Below are 18243 nucleotides of genomic sequence, written 5' to 3'. Positions count from 1 at the left end.
GTATCCCAACATAGGGGACCTGCGTTCCGCACAAGTTACAAATACGCACACAGTCCGCTCCTGTCGCCCGACCACCGTGCGGCCTGCTCCTTCCTTTGTTCCAGTCGTTGATCGGCCATTTTGTTTCGTCTTTAGTCTCTGGCGCTCCTTATCTTTTTCACACAAAACTCCACCGACATTCCTCCCATGCATTCCAAAAGTTCACCAAGCGTAGTCAGTCCGTTCACACACCGACATGTGTGTTTTCAGCAATCATAGGCACGTTGTTATGCACTATTTCGCCTGGATCATTTCAGGATCTCGGGAGCTCCTCCAGATCGCGTCCTCCTACATGGCCCTCGTAGCCACGCCCCCCATTCTAGTACATCTTTATGGTTTATCATGTCAAGTTCATCAGAGCTTCAGGTAACCATGCACCAGCATCCTCCCAGGTAGGCTACATCTCACCAACTCTCTCACTCAGAACTCTCAACCATCCAACAACATTCTCACCAGCAAGATTCCATGTCAGTCACTCAGCATTCTACCCGTTCTACAAAGACAACATGGAAACCTAAATCACTACGTATCTCCCTTCCTTACACAACAACAACAACGCCTACCAAAACTGGTCACACTCACAACACACACACACACACACACACACACACACTCCAGCACATGCGCGTGCATCTCAACCACATGATTAATCACCACACCCGTACAACCTGAACGCATCACCAGTTCAAATGGTACCATAACACAATACTAACAATGCCCCTCCCCTTTTCTACACAGTAAAGGAAGGACACCTACCTATGAAAATTGTACCACTAGCAATCAATCCTCAACAGCTCAGGTATCTCTCTAACCTCTCTCCTCCACTACCACACAAAAACTATAACCAATACTAACCTCATAGCCACACACACAACTCTGTGCTGTGCACCACACACATCAAAGAACAAGGCTGGGCATTCCCAACACCCGAGTGAAACGACACATTGCACCCTAAGGTACCTATGCCGCCACCCCCGTCGCATGTGTCCTAAAGATCCACCTAAAGACCAAACACAACTATGAGAAAGCATCGTCACACACAACATATAAATAAATGCATCGCTATCACCAGAACAACAGTACTCTTGTTACACTCAGCCACCCATAACTTCACAGCCAAATAAATACACACCACTATGATGTGCACCTCACACTCAAAGTTACAAACGTCCCAGTGAAACAACATCCAAACAGCACAAACAGTGCAATATTGCCACACCTAATCCGTCACATGTGTTCCTTAAAACAAACAAAACCAACACCACTGCTGCGAAGAACCACTTAGAACACACCATGCACTAGGCCACCAAGTGCACAACTACAAAAATCACCAAAATGCTAAAACTCTAGCACACCACAAAAACTCCCACATGCAGATCACACACTGCAACAAGCTAAAATTAATAACATTTCTGCAAAACTCCAACAAATCTTAAAGCTCTAACTAAGCTTCTTAACTCTCATCAAACGTATAGTCCCACCTGCAAAGGAAAACATTAGTAAGCATGTTCCATTTATCACATTTTCCTATATCAGACCACTTTGCCTATTGCATTGAAAAATCCATCTGTGGAAAGAACATGCGTTAAACACAACTGCTTCAAAAAACGAACATTGCTCGCAACAGAGGCCATGACACCACACTCTCCCATCCAGTGTACATTCTCTTATAAATGCTCATGTTTTAATTATAGTCTCAAAATGTTTTAATTATAGTGTCAAAATATCACCACTATCACAGGCCTCACATGACAATTAAAACACAACATGTTAACTTAAACTCTGCTGCATGCTATCTAATGCACCCATATAACCAAAAGTAATTCTGTAGCCATGTTCCTTCTCCTGCAAAGTAATTCTGTAGCCATGTTCCTTCTCCTGCAAAGTAATTCTCTAGCCATGTTCCTTCTCCTGGCATCTCCACCCATAGGAAAAAGTACCTTAGCAATGGGCTCTAAACTCCACCAAAGTCACTTTTGACTCTCATAGAAACACAGTTCTCATTGTGGGCATGTAGCCCCTCTGCCAGAGAGCAGTGGTCCCCTAGTCACTCCTAGGTGCATCTCAGGCTCAAAGCCTCTTCCAATGCTGCTGCCCTGGGCTCCAAGCCCCTCAGCGGCACAACATAACCTCCGGATTCTTCATTCCCCAGGCGCCGCTTAGGCTACAAGCCTCTCCTATTGCTGCTGCCATGGGCTCCAAGCCCCTCAACTGTGCAACATGGCTTCCCAGTTTTCCAGGCGTAGCTAAGACTCAAAGCCTCTTCACTTGCTACTGCCATGGGTTTACAGCCCTCCATGTCACCGCTTTGGGTTCCCAAACCCCTTCAAGACAGTCAATGGGCCCTCAGCCCTGCCACTGTTGCTCTGCCAGTCTCTTGGCCCTCTGAGTTTAACCTGTACAACTTCCGGTTAGACAGACCAACCCAGATGGCTTTTGCATGGTGCAGATCACTGTAACCTGCGCCAGCGGCCCCAGCGCTGGGCCCTACTGCGCCTAAAGCCAATCGGCGCTCGCCCTACCTGGGAGGGTCTTCTTCTTGGGTTAGGGGGCGGTGCATGTGCCATCCTCAGTGCTATCCCCACAGCACAGCCAACATCCTTGTCGCCAATGTAAAGCTCTGGGTTCCCAATGATGACTCTGACATCTCTTGATGTTCTAGTTGTTCCTTTAATGAAGTTCCAGTACATCTTTATGGTTTATCATGTCAAGTTCATCAGAGCTTCAGGTAAACATGCACCGGCATCCTCCCAGGTAGGATAAATCTCACCAACTCTCTCACTCAGAACTCTCAACCATATAACAACATTCTCACCAGCAAGATTCCATGTCACTCACTCAGCATTCAGCTCATTCTGCAAAGACAACATGGAAACCTAAATCACTACACCTGCCAATTAATCTTCACAATAAATCTCGTACCTGCTCATCAGTGCTAAACTGGGCTTGATGGTCACTATTGCAAATCTCTTTGCCTGCTGTAATTATCGCAGATCTGTTGCCTGCTGGTGGAGATTGCAAATTTTACTTATGGCATTATTCCTGAAACATCAGATGGTCAATCACGCTAATGCTTTCTGATGTCATTATTGCTTTGTAAGGGGAAGTGATGCAAGTCTTCCCGGCCAATGTGTTTGAAATTTAGTTTCCATCCGAATAAAAAAATTAAACAAAAACTTATTCTGGAATGGTCCTAAAACTGCATTACAATGGTTTAGCTTGGGGGCATGAGCAAAATGGCAGTGAGGGAACGATCCCTGGAGAGCTCACACTCTTTGCTCTAGTCTGCCAGTTCTCCACACTAACCTTTAGCACAAACTGAGATGCAGTGCTGAGGAGAATTATTGACCCGCTCTGTACGCTTTTGAGAAAGTTATTTGTGCAGAAACAGTCCTCTGCGGTTGGGAAAATGGTGTCTGTGGTGGCTCTGGTGGACTCCATAAAGCTGTTGTCTGGTGGAGTTCTGGTGACACAGCTGAGGGTTCAGTCCGTACATGAAAGTGGTGGTTTAAGCCACCACTGCAGGTGGCCCCTGGCAAATCTGACTCACTGTACCCCTGTAAGTGGGAGGAGCTGGATGGGGAAGCCGGGCTGCCCATGGCAAGCCTGGTGTGCTCTGAATGTTGGCTGGTGCATCATTGCCCAGCATACTTGTAACACCGCAGTACATTTGAGGGAGCCGCATAAGCAAAGGAGCCCACAGTGACACAAAGCAAGGCCTCTTGTGGCAATGGGAGGCGCACACGTTGGAGGCCCTGTGGGGGCTTGCTTCCGGTAAAGATCACAACGTTGACTACAATGAGCCTGTTCTCCTGATTACCTAGAGCTGAAATGGACCTTAGCACTGGTGCATAATTTGGAGCTTGCAGAGCCTGAGGATAACTCTATGGATGATGTGCAACAGGCACTTCTGCTTGTGGCTCATAGGCGGTGCGCATGCAATTCAAGACATGGTAGCTTGACAATATTAAGAGCTGCATTTACCTCTACTACCACCACAGCCCTCACTGCAGCACTGGTTCTAGTAAAAACACATTTCACCTTGCATGTGTGGAGTAGAAAGAGGCTCAGCCCTTGTACTTGCTCCCCTGACTGCTTTTTACTTTGAGCCCATCTGAATGTTTTTGTCTCAATGTTTACATCACAAATTGAGACACCACATGTTACAGGGGCCACACAATGTTTGCACATGCTCTGGCCCTTGCTGAGACAAGTGGCAAGGCGATGAAGAATTTCGCGTTCCATGGTCAAAAACTGCAATTAATTAGCTATGGCTGAAACGACTGATACAAAGCCCTTAACCCAGAGAAGGTGTGCTATTTAAGTGGTTTACTGTAGGAGACAATGCATCTGATGTAGGAAATGACCTACAAAGGGGTTGTCAGGAATAACTTGTGTATTTTCCAGGAATCAGAAAAAGAGCAGCGGCTAAGATTTAAATACAATGCAAAGCTCATCCATTGGGCAGCCTCTTTCAGAGAACACAAACAAAAAAGATCACCCAGAAATGTGCAGCATCTGTGAAAACAGATGGTGAAGTCACTCTGGCACGTACTAAGGAACAGCTTGAAGCCTCCCCAGTCCCACTGGGCCCTAAAATGGTGATACTCGGTATCTGGGGAGAAGTGGTTTATAACAAATGTGAAAAAACCTTTATCTCAGTGGCCCTTGGACTGGGGAAAAGACTCATCGCCTCCACATGGGGATCCCAAGACAAACTGTGCATAAACTGATGGGCTAATGAAATTGACTGATGGGCATCATTAGAGAAACTGATGTAGACTGCCAGAGGCTGTCCAGGGATGTATTTGAAGGTTTGGGGGATATGAATGGGGAATGCTTAACCCCATAGACCAACGGGTATGCAAGACAAGGAAACACAGAAACAGTGGCACTCCCCTCCCCTGGTCCACCCTGTTGCTCCTCCCCACCCTCCAACGGGCCGCTCCCTGGAGACCTAACAGCCCCCCGCACATGTGCTGGCTCCTATCACTGCAATAACGCAATGCATTACTAACGATATTGTGACATTTTTGACCAATGCTTACTATTGACTTGCTACTGTGACTTGTTTATGTTTAATAAAAAGAAATATTAAAAAAAGAAGATGATCGCAAGAATTCTATGATGGAGGAAACTACAATCCTAAGGGTGGATCTAAATAACAGTTGCGGAGAACATTAATCTAAGAACTTGCCTTGATTGTGGCAGGCTTCAAGGCTGATCTATCCACTCAATGAGAAACTATCCAACCACCCTGATCAGAATTGGATTCCCTGAAAGACTATAGGACTACAATAGAAATGTGAAAACCTTGAGGATTATTTGAGGAGGAAGAATCTCTGTATACAAGCACCGAAGGAACCACTTCAAACAGCACAGCCATATGGTACCTGCAGTGGAGGACTCCCCCTTCATCTTAATACCCGAGGCAAGTAAAGATCATACAGTATGTTTCGCCTACAGGCCCATTGCTCCAATGAGCTTACATGCAAACATGTACATCAGAATTTGGCTAAACATATAGAACCGCCCCTACCAGCCCTCTTTGGCTCCAATCAATCAGGGTTCATTGCTAATAGAATGCAGTATGCAATACAAAAAGGATACTTAATATTATGGCTATGGTTATTCATATAGCGCTCAAACCTAAAGGCACAAGAGCGCTATCGGAAGGAATAATGAAGTTAAATGGATAATGATAATCAAACAAATGAGAGTAAAAAGGTTTTCAGATTTTTCCTGAAGGCACCTAAATTGGGCTTGGATCTAATGGTGGCAGGAGGAGCATTACAAATTCTGGGGCCCTGCACAGTGACACATCTACCGCCAACATAGTTCCTTTTAAATCTTGGAAGATTACAAGTTAGAGAAGAATTAGATCAAAGAGTAGGATTAGGATTATGGATCTTCAGATCTTCAGATTACTAGCTAGATATTTATTTTTATTTATTTGAATTTGTAAAGCGCGCTATAGCCCAGGGGCATTGAGGCGCTGTTGCAAGAATATGTCTTAGTTACAGGATTTAGGCTTGGCTCCTGGTTACAGTGAGCGGAGGACAAGCATGGTAAGGTACATTCATTCAAACACTGGATGTTTGATACAGAAGAGCAATCAGTTAATGCAGTTATACAAACAATAACATTTTGACAGCTTTCGTAAATGCAATGTAAGAGTCAATGGGCCTCATTACGACCATGTAGTTAGAGTGATAACTGTGCTGTTACTGCTGCTGGCGCCGTTATCACTCTACCGCCACATTACGAGTTCTGCTCGTGGAGCCGCTCTTCACGCCTGGTCAGACCAGACGTGCATAGCGGCACCCGCTAGCAGAACAGTATGGTAGCAACGGTCCTGTTACAAATGGGTCCGTTGTTACCATCATTCCCATTGAACCCTATAGGGGCTCAAATGGGAATGGGGACGTACCGGGTCCGGATCCGGGTCCCGTGAATGGGAATTACCGGGCCTGCAAAGGTCAGAATGGCCCGGTTATTCCCATTTTGCGGGACCCGGACCTGAGTTTGGGGTTAGCCATGCTGGTAAAAACGGCATGGCTACCTCCAAACTCGTAATGAGGCCCATTGTTTCTAATGTGTGGGGGGAGGGAGTTCCAATTGGATGCTGCTATGACCGGAAAGCTGGCTCCTCCAGCACTGACCATAAGGGTCTTGGGGATAGTGATCCTATTTAGGTAGGCCGTTTTGGTAGGTCTGTTTGAGCTTGGTTTGGCAATCCTTTGTGAGAGGTACAGGGGAGCGGTGTTATGTAGACATTTGTGTGTGAGAGCAAGGGTTTTGAACATGATGCGTTCCCTAATGGGAAGCCATTGGACAAGCTTTCTAGTTGAAGAGATGTGGTCACGTTTGGAGATGCCAATAGCTGCCCTAAGTGCGTTGTTTTGACCGTCTGAAGTTTTCTAACATTTTTAGAGGAAGTGCCAACTAGAAAAGCATTGCAATAGTCCAGCCTCGACCCGAATATTGCTCAGGCTATTCTAATGCAGTTTTATTCAGTTAGGAACGGTCTAGCTGCCGTGATCAGTTTTGAATGGTAAGAAACATCTCCAAGGTTTTCACTGCCTGTGAGACTGTGATGGGAGTTTTATCTACTGAGGAGTTGTACTTTAGGGCACGTTTCTTGAGCGTTCCTGGTGAACCTATGAGTAGGATCTCAGTATTTTCACTGCTAAGGCACAGCCAATGTTCCGCCATCCATGTTTGAATCTCTGAGTAAATGGAATTGAGAGTTTTGCTGTTGGCTTCATATTCGCCTGTGAGGGGGATGAGGATCTGCGTGTCATCAGCATAGTTGATGTATGTGATGCCACGCGCGTCCATGAACTTAAAGAGAGGCCTCATGAGTAGGTTGTACAGGGTAGGTGAGATGCAGGATCCTTGAGGGACCCCACATTTAATGAAATTAGGTTTGGCACATGCTTGATCATCACTCTTTCTTGGAGAAATGATGTGACCCAGGCTGTAGCTTCAGGTGAGAAATTAGCAGCAGAGGAGAGGTGGTGGCAGAGAGTGTCATGGTTCACCAAGTCAAATGCAGCGGATGGGTTTAGGAGCAGGAGGAGAGCTGGTTTTCCTGCGTCCCCAAGTTCATCAATCTGTTTTTTTAAGTCCAGTAGAGCAATTTCAGTCCCATGGCTGGGCCTAAAGCTGGACTGTCTGAGACCCAGCAGGTTGTTGGACTCAAGGAAATTATGTACCTGTCCCGAATTTTGAGTAAAAAACGGCCTGTAATTTGCTGGGATATTTGGGTCAAGTGTCGTTTTTTTCAAAAGTGGTCGTACCCAAGCTTCTTTAAGGCAGGCAGGGACATGGCTAGAGGAGAAAGAGGTATTAATGAATGCTGTGATAAACGGGGTAAGGGTTGTAGCACTCTCTTTAATCAGCTGGGCTGGACAAGTGTGTCCTTTACAATTAGAAGATTTGATGGATTTGAGGAGAGCTTCCACTTCTAGCTCGCTCATTTCCTTAAAGGAGACGAGAGGAATGTCAGTGGGGGGGTGGTGGTTTGCTGGGGATGGTTGAGATGAGATTTCCAAAGGCTTGTTGGTGATCAATGATTTTATTTTGCTCAGCTTGTCAAACATGGCTTCCTGAACATTGTTACACCACTCCTGGTCTTTAGAGAGGGTAGGCGGGGTGGGCGCTGACGATTCCAGTTCTCTAAAGATGGCAAATATCTCTTTAGATCCCGACTTGGTGTTAGAGATCCTGGTGTTCAATCAGTTTGATTACGTTTTAATAATGGCATTTTTGTATTCTTTTGATATGGTTTTGAACGTTAGTTTAGAGGAGTCATTAGGTTTAGCTAGCCAGGCTGAAAGAGCGATTCTTTTCTTGGCTCGTAGTTCAAGGAGTTCAAGGAGAACCAGGAGTTAGTGTGTTTGGTACGTTTAGCCTTCCTGAGGGTGAGAGGCGCTATGATATGGCATTGCCATAGATACATTTGTTTACCAAAGTATAAACCTTTAAAAGAAATGCAGGTAGAGACAGGCAGCCAATGAAGTTGAAAGAGTAATGGGGTTGCATGGGAAAGGTAAGAAGCATTAAAAATTAACCTAATGTTCTTTTGTAAGATGTGGAGTTTTTCACAAAGGTATTTTCGGTAAACCCACATTTTGCTCCAAATATTGTTCTTGCAATGGCAACCAAATGATCAGATTTCAGGTATAGTTGAATCTGTTTAAATAATCGCACGTAGTAAGGAGTACTGCTTACAGTTTTATTAATCTGATTAGAGAAATCCAGGATGGAATATGTGAGGAGAAAGGAATCCAAAGGAAGGACGAATGAAGTAACAGCTGGGAAAGTTTAGGTGGCCAGACCCATTATATTTAGTTTTAGCAGCATTTAAACAGGGTCAGTTATTTTGCACCCATTCTTGAATTTTGAAAAGCTTTCAAAATAAATTATTGTCGGAGAATAAGATGCCAGCAAGTTTAGAAAATACTGTGCGTCATTCGCATAACCATGAAAGCCAACACCTAGAGGGGCAAGCAGTTAATAAACGGGTTTGACATAAATGTTAAAAAATAGTGGGAAAGAGCACAACCTGGTTTAATCCTCTACATAATTTCAGTAAATTCGGTGGACAGACCGTTCGAGCTCAGACAATAGTGACTAGTCAAAAGAAATTAAGTGGTAAAGCACAGTTCAGATTTGGATTCCCATGCCATATTAATCTAGAGAGAAGAACGTGGTGGTCAAGGGTATCAATCGTAGCAGATAAATCAAGCAATGTCAGGAGTGAGGCATCGTGATTAACTAGGTTCCGGAGCATGCCATTCTTAACACCAAGCAAGGAAGTTTCAGTGCATCGCTGTGCTCAAAAACCAGACTGACAATCACCTAAGAGTTTATGCGTCAATACAAATTCTTTAAATTGAGAGCAACCATATTTTCAAGAATGTTCATAAACAGGCATGTGGTGATCAGCCATTAGTTACATGGCAGGCCAAGGTCCAAATAAGATATTTTCAGAAGAGGGGTGGGAGTATTAAACAGTTTGAGATGGAATTTGTAACAAAATGAACTATAAATAGTTACAACCGGTCAAAGCAGCCCTGTTTAATATGGGTAGGACTGGGATTCCCTAGGCAGAATGTAGGTCGTAGAGTAAGGATAATTTGTTCAAATTGTTCCGCTGAAATAGCTTTGACACCGTAGTAAAACAGAATCCATGTCTGATTTAAAGTTTGTATTGTCTGAAATGGAAGAATGGACAACAGATCCAGAATTTGTATTGCTGTAATTGGGAAGCAGACTTCCAATGGCTTGCCAAATTAGAGAGAAAGTAGCATCCAGAGCAGAATTAATTTCTTGTAACCAAGCTGATGTGATGGGTCTAGTAAGTCTTTGAGGACCTTTACTTTAAAAAAAACGTAAGGTTTCTAAAAAAAATTTAATTCTGAGGTTTGCCAGCTGAGGAAACTTTACAAGTAAAAAAATCCTTCTTTGCAGATATATCTACTTTATATTTACATTGAGCTGTTTGTAAAATAGAATAATGTCCGATTTATCAGTGTCCACGGGACAAGCCAACGATCGATTCTAGAATGTGAGTCGTGGATGGAGGAATAAAAAGTATACCCGAGGGATTGGGGATGTAAGAGTCTCCAGACGTCCTCCACACCAAGCCTGGCCTGTGTTTCGAGTATGGTCCGGGCAGCCCGGGTCCACTTTTGGGCTCTATTTCCAGACCTATCCAGATTAGGGCCCACCATGGTGTTGAAATCCCCACCCCACAGAATAGGAGCTAGGGGGTACCCCGCCAGTAAGTCAGCTATATATGTAAAAGTCTGGGTCCTCTATATTAGGACCATATATATTGAGCAGTACAACTACTAGGTCCGATAACATCCCATGCGTTAACACATAGTGCCCCCAGGGGTCCACCCGCATAGCCAAGGGAACATAAGTCTAGTGACTTGTGAATGAGAATCATAACACCCGGCTCTGGGTGGAGTATTGTGTGTAAAAGTGGTGTGCGGCCCAATTTCTGGCAAAGCTAGTGCAACTTGACGCTAGAACTTGAGTTTCTTGTTTAAAAAAAAAAGGATGCAGTCCTTATGTTTTTCAGCATAGAGCTGCAGCTTCCGCATCTTAGCATGATTACCCAGGGCCCATACGTTCCAACTCATGCACCTCAGAGTGTCAGCTGCCATCTGACCACAGTCTTGAGCCCAAAACCAGCCCATGGGAGACACATTTTCAGAACCCATTTGGGAAGTTGTAGGCATCTGATAGCCCTGTCAGACATATCGAACATTTTAGATTTAACATACTACACTCAGCCACCACCCACACCCTCTTCCGAAACAGGGGAGTGAATACTCCATAACTCCATAACAGATAAAACAGCAACATTTGCAACTCGGCATCGGGGGGGCTGTTTGCATCATCCAGATCGGACCACAACGCTGCAGGGCAGAAATTAGCAAGAATAAAGAGCAAAGCAGTTTACAGTTGAAGCTGTCGCAGGGGAGATCAAGATGACTAGCACTGGGAGTGAGTACCAGCCCAAGTAAAGTAAATTATACGTTAGCACCCCAACTGCGGCATGTAGAGTCGGACATTAGCAAATAGATGGGTAATCAGGGTCAGCCATGGAAGTTTCGGTGCAGGAATTTCATTGCTTCCTCAGGGATCGTGAAGAAGTAGACTTTGTCTAAGTGTTCAACTCTCAGCTTGGTGGGGAATAGCATAGCATATTTGACCCCAAGGTCCGAAGTCTCTTCTTCACTGCCATGAATGACCTCCGTTCCTGCTGCATGGCAATTGAGAAGTCAGGATAGAGGTGAACCCTATTAGATTCTAGCAGGAGCTCGCCCATGGCCCTGGCCGGCTGCAGAAGTGCGTCCCTATCCTGGAAGTTCAGAACTCTTGCGATGATCGGGCGAGGCAGGGCACCCGGTTTAAATTTTGCAGTCAGTGAGCGGAGTGCCCGTTCTATAGCGAATTGAGGCGAAAGCTTGGGGCTATCCAGCATGGAGAGGAGGGTGTGCTCAACAAAGTCTTCCATGGGGCCGGTAATGTTGTCCTCGGGGACCCTTATGATACGTATATTATTTTGCCGTGATCTGGGCTCTAATATTGTTATTATTGTGCAAAACTTTGTTTTGATGTTCACACTTTACTAATTTATTTTCTGTATTGAATGATACATATGTCAAAATGAATTGAAGTCTTGCGAAAGCTTTTGGATAGGAGTGAAACATGGGTTACACATAAGTAAAAGTAACTGACCACCCGGGTAGTGCTGTTGGGCGACACAGGCAATGGGTCATTCCCCTTATCGGCCAATGGCTCCTTTGATTGGAAATCTTCTCTTGGCAGCGAAGTCGACTATTGCCCATACATGTCGGGAGTACTACTGTATCATCTGCGCCCACTGAAGTCACTCTCAGCCACCCTGCATATGTCTCTACTATGAAATATACTGCCACATCAGGTACTGCTCGCTGTCATGCCAACGCCAATACTATTAATGCCTTTTTGCACTGCCTTGCAAATGCTACTGATGTTAACTCCCGTAGCCCTGCTAATGTTGCTACCTTACCTTGTGCTGCCTCTGTTGATTCACTGCACTGCCGTGCGGATGCTACTATGGCACCCTGTGATGGCGCTGATGTTATTCTGCATAGTTTACCATGTGCTACCACTTACCCTGCACTTTCCCACAGCTGATACCATTGTGCTACCTGTCTCCCCGCCACTTATACTCATCCCACAGATGTCCTGTGGCACATTTATCTCACACGTGGCCAGCCTCGCCCCCTTTGCTCCCATGCTCACCGCCCCTGACCACCTGAACCCTGCTACACTTGACCCGCCCACTACCACTATGTTCCCCTTGGCCGATGCCCCACTTAAATTTGCCCTCATTAATTGCCGCTCTCTACCTGCACATGCCCTTGACGTGCACGACCTCATCAGCAGTAACGGCCTCGACCTAGTCTTCCTTAGCGAGACATGGCTCAGTGAGACTTCCGGCCCTGCCCTCACCCTCGCCATTCCTGATGGCTACACCATCTACAGACAAGACCGTTCCTCTCATAGAGGTGGCGGTGTAGGAGTCATTGCCAAGGACACTCTCCAGATCAGGAAAATAGAATGTGACCTTGATCGGAGCTCCGACTTCCTCTTGCTCCAACTGAAAGTCTCCCACAACTGCACTATTGCCCTCCACGTAGTGTACCGCCCCCTGGACCTACCACTGATTTTCAGGAAGCCCTTATCCACTCCCTCTCGGACAACCTCAAAACATTATCTAAAATAATACTCCTTGGTGATCTCAATTTAGGACTTAACGACCCTAAAGACTCCCACACTAATGCCCTCCACAAAGTTCTCTCCACACTTGGATTCTCCCAAGCCATCTCTCAGCCAACCCATATTAATGGCCACTCTCTAGACTGGGTGTCCCATCACAACTGTCCACTCCATCTCTAAGAGATCACCCCTATCCCGTGGTCTGATCACCACTGCATCAAGTTTGATATCATTAACACCAGAAAACAGCCTAAGCCTACTATCCCTCTCCCAGCTGCACTCACGAGAAGCTACCGGCAGCTCATGAAGGAAAATCTCACCCAACACCTCTCGGTGCCGGCACTATTGTCCCCTTTCTCCAACGATCCTGAGGTACTAGCGAATGTCTTTAAAACTACCATCGCCCAGGCCATTGACACTGTGGCTCCACTCACTCTCACAAAAGCCAAAAAAGTCCAGCACGCCAATGCCTGGTTCACCCAGGAGCTCCTAGAGCTCCTCTAAAAAAGGGTTGCACTTTCTAACTGGAAAAACAACCCTAAGGAGACCACCCTAGCAGCCATCAAGGCTCTATCTAAAGACTACAAAACTGCCATCATCAAAGCGAAAGCCTCATCCTTTAACACTAGAATCTCTAATGCTAAATCAGGAACTAAAGAAATATTTACCATCTTCAGAGAGTTGGAGAACCCTGCTCCTCCACCTCCCACCCTCCTGAAGGATGAAGCCTGGGTGCAAAAATATTCAGTCAGCCATGTTGGACAAACTTGAAACCCTACACTCCAAAATCCTTGCTCACGAACTAGCACTCTCCAATCTAATAGCCAACAGCCAGAGCAGCACACCCCCACTTACCGTTCCTACTCGCTCTCCTATGTTTGAATGCAAGGACGTGACCGTCCCTGAAGTCATTACACTCCTCAAATCCATCAAACCGTCCAATTGCAAAGGGGATGCTTGCCCAGCACAAGTCATCAAGGACTCCGCTCCATCCCTTGCCCCTCTCATTGCGGCCTTCATTAATGCCTCTTTCCAGTAAGGCCATGTCCCAACTGGACTTAAAGAAGTGTGGGTTTGTCCGCTCCTTAAAAAAACCATCCCTTGACCCATCGATCCCAGGGAACTACAGGCCCATCATCACTGTCCCCTTCCATCTTAAAATACTTGACAAGGCAGCTTACCTGCAAGTTCAAAAATTCCTAGAAGACAACCACCTCCCTGGTCTCCGTCAGTCAGGGTTTCGGCCACGACATGACACTGAAACGGCCCTCCTCGATCTCAAGAACCAAATGGATAACCTCAGACGCTGGCAAACCAGCGCTTCTTCTCCTACTCGACCTATCAGCTGCCTTTGACCTGGTGGATCACAAGACCCTGTGCCACCATCTCACCACTGCAGCAAATATTTCGCCAAGGGCTTGCAACTGGATAACCTCCTTCCTGCAGGGGAGAGCAATGAAGGTATTTTCTGAATCCTCCTGTGCCACCCCCAGCATCATTAAATGCGGTGTCTCCCAGGGTTCAGGCATTGCTCCCACCCTGTACAACCTCTTCACGAGACCTCTGTTCAAAATCCTGCCCAGGACGGGCATCTAATACATGAACTATGCTGATGACACCCAGATCCTCGTCCCCCTATCGGGCGATTACGTTTCAGACTTGAACACTCTCAATTCCATCTACTCTACAATCCAATCCTGGATGGCAGATAACTGGTTATGACTCAATAGTGAGAAAACTGAACTTCTGTTGATTGGATCCCCGTCCACCTTGGGCAAGCTGGACAAGCTATACAATTGCTTCTCTGTCGACAATATTCCCATCACTGTGTCACTGGCGATTAAGACCCTAAGCATATACTTAGAACCTAACCTGACCATGGACAGGCAGGTTAACGCCATAGCATCCTCTTCGGCCTACCACTCCAAACTTATCAACTCAGTCAGGCCGTTCCTATCCCAACAGAATTGTGTCACCATTGCGAGGGCAATAATTGGCTCTAGATTGGACTACTGTAACGCCCTTCTTGATGGAACCGCAGGGAAAGACATAGCAAAATTGCAAATTGTTCAAAACAGTGCCCTCAGGGCCACCACTGGTCTCACACTCAGAGACCATATCTCAGGACTCAGTAGGCAGGTACACTGGCTCCCAGTCAAGGAGAGCATCAACCTTAAGACCCTTGTCCTGACCCACAAGTGTCTCCACGACCTGGCCGCCCCTACCTGGCTCAAAGGATCTCCAATCCCCTCTCCTCCAGGCCAGCTAGAACACCATAGACTAACCTGATCACTGTTCCTAAAACTCGCAAAACTCGTACTTGCGGGAGCAGCTTCCCCACACAGGCTGCAAATAACTGGAACGCCCTACCTCCACACATCAGGCTAATTGACTCTCATGCAGCCTACCGCAAGGCTATCAAAACTAGACTTTTTGTCTGATATGTTTGTACTTAACATGCTCTGACGACCGCAGCGTCTGTAAATATGCAACCTTTGTCACACTTCTGTTGTATAACCCTGTACCCTGTCTAAGAACCTTCCATGGGCGGCATTCATGTAACCCAGAATCAAGCCTTCTTAAGCTCCTCTTTTAGCGCCTCGATGCCCAAAGGCTGTAGTACGCGCTACAAATCTAAATAAAAGAAATAAATATTTGGGACATCTTGGTGGCGGATATAATCACGGCACTGTGTGAAGGACGATGTGGCAAATATGTTAATGTGTGGAAACCTTTCGTTGACTTCACAGAGCACTATCCTGCTTTAGTGGCTAAACCCCCGCTTTTACAGTACTTCTCATTGCTGTAACGAGAGTTTGGTGGGTGCGAAAAGGATTGGAGGGGCCGAATGAGCAATGGGAGTGAGCGTATGGGGTATTGAGGAACTGGGCTTGTCTCTTGTCATTTCACTGAAGATTTGCCATTTTGTACGACCGCGTCAACATGTCTCTTTGAATTATAATTGCTATGTTAATGGACACATCATTTCCCACAGTATGTTAAATAAAAGATTTTTGGAGAAAAAAAAATGTAACCAACCACCTTCTTCTCCTCCCTCTACACCTACTAACTACCCATCTAAAAAAGCCCTTTTCCCTTGTAGTCCGCGAAGCACCAAGTACCCATGAAAATGGCAGACGTTGCACTATACAAAACCCAAAATAATAAAGTCAATTTGTTTCAAACATGATTCCTTGGCATGCAAAACAACGCTATGAAGTTTGTGCGTAAAATACAGAATTGGAAAGAACTAATCTCAAATAATGCACCCATTTGTAAATGCCGCTTCTTTGGAGGATTTTGGCACAGCATTATTGTTGTTTAATTATTAATGGTATACACCATAGGCTTCGTGGCAATAGCACCAGAGTGCTGCAAGTCAGAAAGTAGATTTATTAAACAACAATCGCATATTTCTGAGTAGATGATGTTAAAGATTGATCATGCCTTTATTCAGAGGAATGTCCAGTAGCCCTTTCCTTTGCATAAATAGTGTCAGACACGAAAGACTGGCTGTTTCCAAAGAAAGAGAGATATCATTGTGTTAAACAAGGCATTATGCAAGCTCAGATTATCTGTGGGGGAACAAATCATGACCATATACTATATGGGGTAATGCCTTACAAAGAGAAATGGGTGTGCTAGGCTTCATGCTATCATTTTCTATATGGTTAGTTTGTATTCCTTAATTTCACAGTTCTCAGAATGCTGTCCTCAATGACATCAGAGGGAAATGTATGTTTGCTACTACATGTCTCTTTACAGTATCTCTTGGGCAATATTGAGAGATGCATGATCGTTCAAGTAACACAGCTTTTCTATTTTTCAGGAATCCCTTTCATTAAAGCATCCTATTTTTCCAAAATGACTCTTGATGAGCTCAAGCACATACTGCGTTCTGATAGTGATGAACCCATGCCTATGATTGAAGAGAGGCACCAGGTCCTCAATGAAACTGGAACTATCCTGATGAAAGTCTTTGGAGGCTCCTTCCTGAACTGTGTGAAAAAGAGTGACAAGAGCGCACAGAAACTAATGCAAATCGTGGTGGAACATTTTCCTTCTTTTAGAGACGAGGCTACATTTCAGGTCAGTTTTGCCAGCACATTCTCTTTTCTGTCCTGTAATTTACCAGTGTAGCGAGGAAAGTCACAAAGACTCAATTGTTCATAGTATTCACTCAAACCGGATTCAATTTGCTGCCGCAGAAGACCATCCTTCTATTTGCAGTGGGGGGGAATTCTTCAATCCAGGACATGCTGTACCTTATCTTCGGTCTGGATTCTTTAATCAAGGTTGATTGAAGGCCCTGTATTACTTTCATGATATCCTTGTTTTATTCAGAGAGTTGGTGTAGGAATATCTGGTCTGTGCTGTGCATTCCCAACTTTCACAAGGGAACCGAATGGTCACTTTTCCTACACACTGACTTTTTGCTTAAGATTTTAATTCACCAACGTTATTTCAAGAAATGTGATATGGTGCTAGTGGCTACATCAGACAACCGTTGCACCTACAGTTGTTATTGATAACCTTCGGTGAGAAATCTACAATAGCATTACTTATTATGGCTTCAGTTTCAAATAATGTGCCATTTGAACATTGGATTCGGTTTGGATTTTATACTTTGAAAGCTAGTGGTTAATTCAGAAATGTTCGAGTCCAAGTGGACCTGTTCACCTCCACTCAGCGATATTATTAGTGCCGTAGTGTTTCACTGCATTCTGAGCAAACCAGAAGATTGCATTGGTTTAACCAATGCTCGCTGTGCCTTTTACATCTGGAGATTTTGCATGGGTTTCAAGGGAAAATGTTGAGGGTTTACCATTGGACACCTGGGATCAAGAAGGATGCCAAGTCCAAGTAATGCGATTTAACTTTACTATTTTAATTTGGGTATTAAATACAAGTAGAGGCCAACTGAGTTGCAAACTAGGATCTTTGCATAAGAAAATATATACTATAAGCGGGATGGTCTTCTCTCAAACCAATGTCTTTCTTGCTGGATGTGGGTAGTCAATCCTTCACCCTCTTAAGCCAATGTCTTAACTCTTTAAAGTTCATGGGAGGTTGTCTGACCTCCCCCTTCTCTGGCATTGTGTGTTTTCAGGGTTCTTTAACTCTCCTCTTTGTTCTGTTCTGGATGCAGATGGGGTCCTTTGCCCTGCAGCTGATTCTGGCACCAGGTTTTGTTTGCAGATTTGTCTCTGAAGCAGATTGAGCATTCCCTGGACTGCTTCCCTTTTGTCTCATTACTCCGCCCACTGTTTGATCTTGGCTGCGGCTGACCTGACCACTGACACCATCCTGTTACGGCTCACTAGGCCATAGATTTTCTTGCTCTCTGACTTTTTTCTCGTCTCTGCTTTCTTCATCCTCTGTGACACTCATCATCATTAGTGACTGGTTTAGTCT

General features: G+C 45.2%; 1 protein-coding gene across 1 annotated transcript in view; it reads left to right on the top strand.

The window, feature by feature from the left end:
* The window catches only part of QNG1 (Q-nucleotide N-glycosylase 1), a 401288-nt gene that overhangs the window by 161128 nt on the left and 221917 nt on the right, over window positions 1–18243 (top strand). Inside the window, exon 3 of the mRNA XM_069625865.1 lies at window positions 16658–16917. Within this exon, the coding sequence (XP_069481966.1) occupies window positions 16658–16917 (260 nt within the window). The remainder of the gene's footprint in view (window positions 1–16657; window positions 16918–18243) is intronic.

Source organism: Ambystoma mexicanum, chromosome 6p (assembly GCF_040938575.1).
Source record: "Ambystoma mexicanum isolate Mex_15411 chromosome 6p, UKY_AmexF1_1, whole genome shotgun sequence".
Classification (NCBI taxonomy): domain Eukaryota; kingdom Metazoa; phylum Chordata; class Amphibia; order Caudata; family Ambystomatidae; genus Ambystoma; species Ambystoma mexicanum.
The sequence above is the reverse complement of the archived record's forward strand: the minus strand, read 5'-3'. Positions and strand labels throughout refer to the sequence as shown.